The sequence below is a fragment of the Mchenga conophoros genome, linkage group LG1 (genome assembly GCF_057382185.1).
Source record: "Mchenga conophoros isolate Kocher_MC1m ecotype Shallow Benthic linkage group LG1, M_conophoros_male_GT1.1, whole genome shotgun sequence".
Lineage (NCBI taxonomy): Eukaryota > Metazoa > Chordata > Actinopteri > Cichliformes > Cichlidae > Mchenga > Mchenga conophoros.
Genome location: NC_140526.1, coordinates 9,631,685 through 9,642,557, shown reverse-complemented (window position 1 = coordinate 9,642,557; position 10,873 = coordinate 9,631,685). Strand labels below are relative to the sequence as shown.

At 40.9% G+C, this 10,873-nt stretch overlaps 1 protein-coding gene across 3 annotated transcripts; it reads right to left on the bottom strand.

Moving 5' to 3' along the window:
• Positions 1 to 4,368: 4,368 nt before the first annotated feature.
• nod2 (nucleotide-binding oligomerization domain containing 2) lies at positions 4,369 to 10,528 on the bottom strand. 3 transcript variants are annotated; one of them, XM_085251689.1, is made up of 12 exons: positions 10,334 to 10,528; positions 9,477 to 10,036; positions 9,127 to 9,180; positions 8,865 to 8,991; positions 6,836 to 8,609; positions 6,603 to 6,686; positions 6,436 to 6,519; positions 6,273 to 6,356; positions 6,115 to 6,198; positions 5,894 to 5,977; positions 5,697 to 5,780; positions 4,369 to 5,469 (listed from the first exon to the last, which is right to left on the bottom strand). In XM_085251689.1, the coding sequence occupies exons 2-12, from the start codon at positions 9,960 to 9,962 to the stop codon at positions 5,397 to 5,399; spliced, it is 3,018 nt and encodes a 1,005-aa protein (XP_085107815.1). In that variant the 5' UTR covers positions 9,963 to 10,036; positions 10,334 to 10,528; the 3' UTR covers positions 4,369 to 5,396. The 3 variants fall into 3 exon arrangements, with proteins under 3 accessions (XP_085107815.1, XP_085107901.1, XP_085107982.1); XM_085251775.1 differs by having other exon boundaries at positions 10,338 to 10,528; XM_085251856.1 differs by lacking the exon at positions 9,127 to 9,180 and having other exon boundaries at positions 4,370 to 5,469; positions 10,334 to 10,526.
• Positions 10,529 to 10,873: the final 345 nt, after the last annotated feature.

The following is a 10,873-nucleotide window of genomic DNA, read 5'->3' as shown; positions in this document are numbered from 1 at the left end:
TTCTCAGTCTCAAGTGTTGGAGATCATTTGTAATTTTCTCAGTATAACCAAACAGGTTCGTTATATGTTCCAAGTTTTAAAGTGTCAAAGACAATACAGCCTCTCCATTGTGGTCCTGTGAGATTTCTTCTTCTTCTTTGGGCTGCTCCCTTTAGGGGTTCTCACAGTGGATCATCTGGCTCCATCTTACCTTATCCCTTGCATCTTGCTCTGTCACACCAACTCTTTGCATGTCCTCCTTCTATGAATCTTCTCCTTAGTCTTCTTTTTTTTTTTATTCCTGCTTGACAGCTCCATCTTTGACATTTTTTGTTCATGTTCATTATCTAAACTGGTCAACCCTGTGCTGTCCCTCTGATCTACTAATTTCTAATCTTGTCCATTCTGTTCTCCCCCAATGAAAATCTTAACATCTTCAGCTCTGCCCTATGCCTTTTTGTCATTGCCACCATCTGCAAACCATACATAATAGCAGGTCTCACTATCACTTCGTAAATCATCCCTTTCATTCTTGCTACTATTGTTCACACCAACTCTCACCTCGACCCACTCCCGCCTGCATACGCTTTTTTCTCCATTTCTCTTGTGCACTGTGCATTTCTTTGAATGGTGGACCCCAGATATTTAAACTCATCTACCTTCACTATCTCTGCTCCTAGCATCTTCATATTTAGAAGTTGTCTAATTCGTCTCTCTCTCATTCACACACAAATTCTGTCTTACTTCTACTGACTTTCATTTCTCTTCCCTTCACCTACACCTCTCTTCACCTCTCCAGGTTCTTCCACCTGCTCTGTACTTGCATTACAGATCAGTACAGATCAGACTCCTCCATGAACTCTTCTGTCAACTTACAACCATTTGGTCAACCTGTGTTGTTTTTAAATGTGCTTATGAATAAATTGATTGATTGATTGATTGATTGATTGATTGATTGATTGATTGATTGATTCCCACCCCAACCTGAAACACATCTGTCTCTCCTACCGCACACCTCATTAGTGTCTTACTGTCTTCATACATACTTCTTGGCCACTGCCGACTTTCTCATACAGTACCACAGTTCCCTCTTGGCACCATCAAGTTTGTTCAGTATGTGACCTAAATCTATATTTCTATAAAACAAAGGGGGAATGATGTGCTGCTGCAATTTCAAGTGTTTGCACTACTGTCTGGGGCCTGTTCATGAAACAGTAACCAAAATAAGATACAACTCTTAGATCATACCATTAAAAATATTTTGCTTGTCATGTCATCTTAGGGTGAAAAGCATGTCTCAGATCAGTAGTTTGAGCTCCAGTTATGGCTTTTTTTGTATTCATTGCTTTTTGGACTGACTACTTGTTACTATATTTCTAAAATATAGAATTACTCAGTTTCTTTTTTTTTTTTTTTTTTTAAATGACATCAGAAACAGCAGTATGCGACATTACGTGATGGCAGAGCTTCAGTTCATCCTTTGTCTTTTTTTTTTTTTTTTTTTTTTTTTTTTAAATAAATAGGACAGGGGGAATGAATGAGAGAAAGAGGGGGAGAGAAAGAAAGAAAACCAAAGGGGAGAAGAGACGGTGAGAAGGGGGGGGAAGAGAGAGAGAAAAAAAAAAAAGAACTCCTGGGTCACCTGTATGGAGAAAAAAAAACAAACAAACAAAAAAAACAAACAGAGGAGACAGCAAACAACAAAGAGTAACATAATAATAGAGAAAACAAAGCACCATCACAATAAACTAGCTAGTCATAGATAACAATATTTACTAAATAATAAACGATATTGTGCAGCACGCAAGATAGACAGCGCACAGTGTGCTTTGAGGCAGCAGCCAAGAAAGCTTTAGTCCGCGTCTGTGAATACCCATGTGTGCATACCTGTGTGGATCAGCATGCTTGCATTCCAAAGGTTTCTCCATGTAATGATCTGCTAGGGAGTGTGGGGGGGCCACAGCCCCGTCCTCCAGGGTGTGAAGCGGGTATGGAGGAGATCAAAACTCCAGACATCCAGAGGCCCCCAGAACACAAGAGACCATGGAAGACCAACAGAGGGGCAGCCGCGCCACTGTTCCAGTAAGAGCTGAGGAGAGTCCCAGATGAGGGCTCGCCCAGCAGCCGCGGAGCAGAAGTCAGGGGGAGTTGCAGTGACGCGCCCGTGAGCTCCGCCGGCCCCCAGCTGTGCCTGAGTGACTGAGCCCCAGGCCGAGAGGCCAGGGGCACCCCACCTCCAAAGGGGCCCGAGCGAGCCCCAGGCCCCAGGCCCCAACAAGCGGCCGCCAAGGAGTGAGCCGGTGTGTACCCGGACGCCCACCCCCAGACACAAAGAACCACCAACACACCGACACCTGAGGGAGTCCGCCACCGGCAGGGGAAGTGGTGGTGGGTGGAGATAGGCCTCCAAACCTTGGAGGGCCTGAGGTGTCCCCAGAGAGGTGGCGTCTGATACCCAACCTGACATATAGACACAGACATACAGGCACACACAGACAAAAACATCCATTCCCACCCTCATGCTCTCATATGCACTCACTCCACACTCAACCAACGTGGAGACAGACATAAAGAGACGCTGTACACACAATCACACTCCCCAAGCGTACTCTACAAACCGGGTCTAGGTACCCTTGCCCCTGGAGGGGGGAATTGCACCCAGACCCAGGTGGTGTTACCCTTTTCCCTGCGGTGGGGAGAGGCAGACCACCCCGACTCCGCAGCAGCAGGGAGGCCCCACACCCCAGACCGCAGTCGGACGGCCAACTCCTCCTACTAGCCCTCCCGCTCCAGCAGGCCGCAGAGAATGGGGATTACTCAGTTTCAACTATTACTATTCACAGTATTGTGACCATTCATTTTTTTTAAAGAAAATGACTAACCTACACAGCATGACTACTTTTGTTTTACAATTAGTACAAGGTGAACTCTCTGAAGCAGCTTTCTTGTAGTTTTTTAAGCAGTCTTTTGGAATAACTCTCCAGGCTTCTTGAAGGACATTCAAAGCTCTTCTTTGGATATTAGCTGCCTTTTGTGTCAAGCTGATCCCTCAATGCTTCAGTAGGGCTCTGGGAAGGCCAATCCATGACTGATGGTGTGTTATTCTATCTAGGTCTGCTTTTACTGCATTGCCAATGTGCTTGAGATCATTGTCGTGTGATCATTGTAGTGCATTATTTTAAATCTGACAGTATTTTTCTGTTTTCTTTATATAATCATTTTTGACAAAATGCCCAACATCACTGGTTCAAATGCAGCTGTCTCTGAAACACAGCTTTCGCAAAGGTTTACAGATGGCTGTAGAGATTCACTGTTATACCTCTTTCCCTCCGTATCTCTTTTCATGCATATATACTGTTGCTGATTTGAAATTAAAAAAATACATTTGGTTTGATCAGTCCATAAGACCTGTTTTACACATTTTTAGTCCAGGTTTTTATATTCTGGCATAACTCAGTTCTTTCTCTCTGTTTCCCTTCTTTGACTGAGACCATATAACAAGTCAACCACCCTACTATGCCAGTAAAGGTTGAATTAGCTCCAGAATTTAAATATCTTGGGGTCATTATAGACCCAAAATTATCCTTCAAGAGTCACATAAATAAAGTGTCCCAGGTACTTAAATTTAATGATTGAAATTTTAATCATATACGTAATAATTTAAATATGAATGTTGCAAAAACTTACTTTTACTCAATGATCATCTCTCATATGGACTATTGTTTGACGTCCTGGTCACTTGCTTGTCCAACAACACTTAAAACTATTGAAAACATTTATAAAAGAAGTTTAAAACTACTTGACAAAAAACCAACTTCCCACCACCACTGTCATGTGTTAAAAAAACATAAATTACTGAACTTCAATAACTTAGTGAAACTTAAAAGAGTGTGTTTAATATATAAAGTCTTACACTCCCTTGCTCCACCACCACTAAAGCAGTTCATTAGGCATAAAGAAAGCTCAGACAGGACCACTCGAGCTTCAATCCAAGGAGACTTGTTTATACCCCACAGACGGACAGCATTTGGGCAGAACGTCCTCTCTGTTAAGGGTGGCCATCTGTGGAACAGTCTTTCTCAACCCATTAGAGAATGCTCGACATTCATTTTGTTTAAGGCAAAGGTTAAAAACTGGTTATGGACAAATCAAGTGTGTGATCATGTATGAGTTGTATAGTTTTAATGTTTTATTTGGGAACAGAATGGTGTGTATGTGTAAGTTTGGTGATGGAGTTTTTATTATGAATGTATGATGAATTTTTATGTCTATTTTTTATGTTTAAGGACAACAGATGGAAATTAGCCTTTGGCTGTAATCTGGCATGTTTACATTCATGTAAAAAAAATTTTTTACATTTATGTTCATTAACATGCACTGTCCTAAATAAAATAAATAAATAAATAAATGTTCTCACCTTATGTGAATCTGATTCAAGTACTTTAGCTGCATTTATTCAATCAGGATTAACAGAATGGGAATTATCTTTTTATAGGATGTTTTTTTAATTACATATCTGCTTAATGAGCATTATATTAAAAGACAGAAAATAGAAACCAGTTTACACACATGACAAAAACAGGTAACATAGACAGCATAAATATAGTATATAGTGTAAAACAGAATACACCCAATTTCCACCAAACATTCCACAGAGTTGTAAACTCATTCCTACAACAAACAACCAGAAAAAAAACATCCAACAAAATGTGCTCTATAAACTTTTCTGCTGTGATAAGTTTTAATAAACAAAAATTGAAACTTGTCATGTCAGTAATTTCTCCTTTTAACTTGCACAACAAGGACTGTAAGAATACTCTTTGTAAATGTCCCAGACAGTTTTCTGTATCAGTACAGTAAAAACATACATCTGATCTGATACAGAAAATTGTTTTTCTTTTTTTCCCACTCCAAAACAGCATATTTGCCTCTGCCCTTCTATGCAAACTTCAAATGTAACATTTTTTGTAACCTTAAGACAATGTAACTGGACATGTGTAGCTGTTTCTGACTGAAGGATATGAAGGTGTTACAACTCTTCCATAACGGTAACCACAGACTATACAGTCTTACATTCTGTAGTAAAATTTCACACCTCTTTCCACTAACAACTACAAAATAAAATAAAGAAACAAAAAATAAAAATAACACTTCTGCTGTTACTATGAGTAGTAGAAGTTGTGTTGGTGATGTAAAAGGTAGTATTTGTTATGGTATAAAGCAATGCCACACCACTTCCACCTATAAAAACCCAATAAAGAGGTGTATGTATTTTGCAACCTTGAAAAAACACTGATCCAAATTTTTTTAAACCCTATTACACATATTTTAAATCTCAAATAAAAATAGAAACTATTCCTGTAATAAATAAAATACATTTTCTTGCAAAGTAAAGTCCTTTGCCACTGTAATACAAATCAGAAGATCAGTCTTGATTCCAGTTGCTTCATTTCTTCTACATCCTCCAAACTGAGATCATTGTTTCTTAACCTATAATGCAAAAAGAAGAGACAGTAGTAGTAAATAAATGAACAGGAGACATGGGAACAAAAACAAAGAAAAAGAATATTCTAGCTTACACCAAACTGATGCATTTTTTTCTTGGCACTGAAACTGACAAACAACTTGTCTGGATGCAAACAGTCCAAAAGTGGATGCTCTAAAGAATATAGGGAACTTTGTATTCATGAGTGTCAGGCTTGCTGAGCATTACATACCATACCGATGTCACATATGTATTGTGTTTAAGGGCTTGAATCAGACATTCAACCCCTGTTCTGGTTATGCAGTTTTCTGTCAACCTTTAACAGGAAATAAGAGGGTGGAGCATTTTAAGCACTGCTGTGCAAGCAGTGGTTACCATCAAACCAGACTGCTATTGGTAATCTGCATACAACTTGTGTCTAACACTTACCAAAGTTCCTGCAGTGATGTGCTCTTCCTGATGAGATTAGCGAGGGCACATGCTCCTGCACTCCCTACACCATTGCCTACCAGGCTGTAAGCAAAATGTGCAGGGATGCGTTTTCAAAAACAACTGATAAAGCATCCTAACATATCATGTAAATAGCACATTCATGGTTTTCATAATGTGAAAGTTAAGCAAACATGTTCCAGAATTATTGCAAATCTTACCTTAGCCACACCAGAGAGTTGCTTTTCTCAAGACTACTAGCAAGGGCCTCAGTTCCTGCATCACCTATCCTATTGCCCCATAACCTGAAAATGCAAAGAAATACTGTAAATGAAAATTCATCAACAATGAAACATGACATTTTATGGGAAACACTTACCCTAAGTACGCCAAGGTTTGATTGACTTTCAGTCCCTCTGCCAGCTGCTTTGCTCCTTCTGCTGTTATGTTATTGTTGCCTAGCCTTGAAGAGAAGAAGGTTATTTGTTAATCTTTTGGTCATTGGGCCAACAGTAGAGTCACATTTGATGACAAACGCTGACCTTAAAGAAATGAAGACCTGCTTGGTCTTCAATAAATAAGAAAAATCCTGCATGCAAGCATCAGTTAATTTGTTGTTGAAGAGCCTGGAAAGAAACAAAAAGATTTTGAAAGTTGGCTGATAAAATTTAATTTAACTGGCAGTATTAATCATCTTGATAATACATACGCAATTTTCTGAAAGCTGTCACACTGGATGACTTTAGCAATCAGTTTGCGGATGCCCTCATCTGTAATGTTGTTATTTCTGAGGCTAAGGAAGGAACAATAGGCATTTCAGAATAAAAACTGCTCCTCTCTTAGAGTGAAAGCAGTTAGAGAGTTTGTTCACTCTAATGAATTGGCGTTCAATCTATTAACCAAGGAAATTTAACAAAAGAGAAATGTGTAATTTCCACTTACTAAAGGGAATTGCAAATGTGCATGCAGGGGAGAAGCTGTTCCACTCCAACATCACCCACAGAGTTGTTGTCCAGCTGGAGGCCTACAGGATTTCTTAAGTGCTGGAGCACATAAGCAAGCGCAGTGCACTCTACAGGTCCGATATTACAGTATGTCAATTTCAGATGGTCCACCTCCAACTTGCTCATAGCATCTTTAGCTATCTGACTCTCCTGCATCTCATAGAGGCATTTTATAAGCCACACAAAGTCGGGCATTGCATGCATGCTCTTCTTTTCCCCTTGTACAGGTTGGGGAATGGACCTAAAGTGTTTCTGAATGCCTTTGGAAAGGCATTTTGCCACCTGTCTGGCCTTTTTTTCCACCGCAGCGCTGGGGCAGCAGTGGAGCCACAGATTTTGATGGCGCTGGGACAATAGTCCAGACACAAACATGGCTGTGATTTGCAGATTTGGTGTCTCTGCTGCTTTACTTTCCTTCTCTGAAGCTTGCTGTTGTTGATCACTGGAAGGCAAGCAGGCTCCAAAGCAGACACGGGTCAGACCTGTCTCCCTCATGTTCTCTAGCTCAAAGAGCTTTGGGATAACTGAACGGTTAGTGTTACTTGACAAAACAATGAAGAGAGCAGCAAAGAAACATTGCAATGTCACATGACTGAATTCATAGCACTTGGAGTGGGTAGAGGACATATCTTTGCTTTTTATGAGAAAAACCATGCAGATATCCTTTTCAGTTACACCACATGCTTCAAGGTCTGTACCTGAAAAAATATAACAGGTGGATCTTATCCCCTCAAATGCAAGCTGTCCAAGAAGAAGGACTGTTTTTAGGTGCTCCTGTAGCCAGCCTAAACCCATCGTGCTCTTCAGAGGACTTTGGTGCTGGAGAAAGTGCTGTAAGATCATCAGGTAAACATCTGTAATTGTTTTGGGGCTGCCTTCTCCACAGCCCAGCAGCTCCTTGTGGCACTGTGAAACTATCCAGCAGAGAACTGGACTGTGACAGAGTCCAAGTAAAGCTGTGTTCGCCTGCATTGACTCTAAAACCTTAGCGGCTACAGTGGGGTCCCTGTGATGTTTCCGTACAAAACAGTCAATCCCAGCTGGGGAAAACCCTTTCAGGACAACCTCTTTGCGTAGGTGCTTCTTTAACAATGGGCTCACTGCTTCTGAACGGCTAGTGACCACTTTCTGCACCCCCTTCATGAGGGAACCCTGGATTAAGTTGAACAATAATACATGAACAGGTGCACGCTGGGTGGGGCAGCAAACTCTGTGTTCATCTGTAAAGCTCTGCTTGAGCTCATCCAGGCCATCAAAAGTGAACAGGATTTGATGCGGGTGGTCCAAGATGAACTGGAAAATTTCTTCTTGATTCCGGTCTGGCCAGCAGCAGTGCTGAAACAACAACTCCTTGGCTGACAGTTCATTGTGCTCTGAATTCAACCTACGACAGCTGAATGGAAATAGAAGGAGAAAGTCTTGAAGGGCTAACCCTCGAGCCCAAAGCAAGTGCAGCCTCTGGAGAAGGGTGCTTTTTCCACTGCCTGCCTCCCCAGATACTAGCACTGTGTCGGCCTCCTCATTCACTATACCCGCCAAACCAACGATGTCTTCCAATCCCAAAGGTCCATGGGCATTAACTTCAGCTAGTTCCAGCTCGCCGTCAGTGTAAATGTCATCAAGAGACATATGGCTAGTTCCCCCATAAGTGCTGAGAAAGCAGGCCTGAGCAGACACAGAGCTGCTCAGCTTCTTCTGGTACTTTAAAAACTCTGTGAAAGAAAAATTTGTGAAGAACAGATGGAATGAGTGAACAAGTCATCATTTCATACATCCTGTATCTCTTTGGTAAAATGTGGAACATGCATAATCTTGTAATATAATCTGCCAATTTTGTGTTTCAAAGTATAACCAGAAACCTTCTGTATTTCGGACATTATTCCCATGAGGGTGATCAAGGATAGCTTTACTCATAAAAACAATACATATTGCTGCGATTTTAAACATTGCTTTTTACAGTAACAGACCTTTGGGAGGAGTCAGTTCCCTCTGGTTAAGTGGCAATCCAGGTTCTTGTTTTTGGTGAATGTACTGCAGGAGAACCGATGCTGCTAAATCACCTCTGGATCTAACATGGTCAAGCAGACGCCTTGCCTGATTGATCACATGGACATGGATGAAAATAATAAAAAGTTTATTTTTGACAGTTATTTGGATTGTTGCAGAGTTATATAAAAGACCAACTTACATATTCATAATCTAATAATGCAACAGCAGAAAGAGCTTTACCTTGCTTAGCTTAGCACAAAGACAGGCAGCAAGTGGTAAAAACCTTGCCTGGATCTATACAAAGGCAGCAAGATATGTTTACCAGTTTTCTTTATATTATTTTATATTACTTGTATAATTACTCAGGAATATCAGAATAGTATTAGATCTATTTAAAGTATAGTATTGACTGATAAAGTAACATAAAAAGTAACAAAAATACTCCAGCACTTCTGTCTGTATGACATCTAAGTATCAGGAATTCAGAAATAATGACAAGCTTCATTCCAAGACAGTTTAAAGGTAAAGAACAATTGCATGAAGTTGTCAAACCACACTTTAACAATGTGACATTCAGGTGCTTACAGTACCTGTTGGGTGGGAGTATATATAGGTAACCGCACTTCATCACAATCAGCTGAAGAAAAGTGACCCGAATCCAGCAGAGCTTCTAGAACACCATCAACACAGCCCTGAAGCTTGTGGACAAGGCTCGGTCGTTGAGCCAGAAGAGTTTGATTAGAAGTGCTCTGACGTTCATCGTTTTCTTCTAGATTTGAGCAGGATTCGGAGAAAGAGAGCCCCACTGCCTGTGCTTCAGGCAAAACCAGTTTGAGAGCATGTAGAAAGAGCCCACATGTGTCCACACCCTTTGTATAGACCAGATCAAGCAGCTGTCTTGCATTGGTATACAGTGTTCTTCCTGGTACCTGTATGTTCTGGTAGTCCTCCCATATGAGCGCCCCCTGGGCAAGCAGTATATCCAGAACCCTCTCCAGATGCTCAGCTGACCCACTGCTGCACAGTGCATGCAGTATCTTCGTCCTTTGTTTAAGCACTAGTTCCTCGGCAAGCATTCTTTCTCCATATCAGTGCCCATGCTCAGGGACATTCAGTTTGTGGTTACTTCTGCTTCTTGTGGTGTGAAAACCTGTCACAGCAAATGGCCAAATGTCAACATGTTACTATGGGCCAACTAGAGCTTCCTTCTTTCTTTTCTAACTCTGTTTTAAATACCATACAGCAGTACATGTCATTTTGTGCGTCTTTCTCTTAAGCCATAACAAAAAGTTAAACCAGAATGAAAAGAATATATGGCTACCATTACATACACATCAAATGTGTTGCTGGTCCCTTTAAAACATGTACAAGTACGGAATAGCCGACTAAGCGACCTCAATTGCAGACGTAAGTAACACAAAATAAAACCACAAAAAAGAACACTTACTTACTTGGCTTTCTTTCCTCCCTCTGTCATACGAACAGAGCCGCTGTAGAGTTATAGGGTCCTACCTCTTGCCTATTCTGCAGCTGAAAGTGAAACTTGCCCTGATTCCAAGTCCCTCCCATAATATGGTAGCTAAATACAGGCGGAGATGTGGCATAGACGCAATGGTCAACTTCCCTGGTGCTTTCCAGAGCAAACAATGGTGACTTGATACTTAAGGTTGGTTAAATATAGCTTGCCACACTCAAGCGCTTACATTTCACTGAGACTTCCACATCCTCTTGTCTCGTTTGCAAGATACTGCATTCTTCAGACCGCAAAGAGGAACTGCAGTTTTTAAAAAAGCAGAAGGTTGAATAGAAAGGGTAATTTGGGGTGGGATTTTTTCTCTCTCTTCTTTTAAAGAAAGTGGCGGAAACTTTTACAGGTCTTAGGTATTTCCAATCCCCATCGCAGTTTGGTGTTGCAACCACTTGATGGAACTATTGCATAAGAAAACAACATGGTGTCGGCACAGATTTTCCACTTTTAACAGTTTCT

What these genes read in the sequence shown, in the direction of transcription:
- nod2 (XM_085251689.1), bottom strand. Translation starts at nt 9,962, where the DNA reads ATGCTTGCCGAGGAACTAGTGCTTAAACAAAGGACGAAGATACTGCAT. An exon ending in GACAGCTTTCAGAAAATTGC is followed by an intron (nt 6,520 to 6,602) that starts GTATGTATTATC and finishes GTTTCTTTCCAG; the next exon opens with GCTCTTCAACAACAAATTAA. An exon ending in CAAACCTTGGCGTACTTAGG is followed by an intron (nt 6,199 to 6,272) that starts GTAAGTGTTTCC and finishes TTGCATTTTCAG; the next exon opens with GTTATGGGGCAATAGGATAG.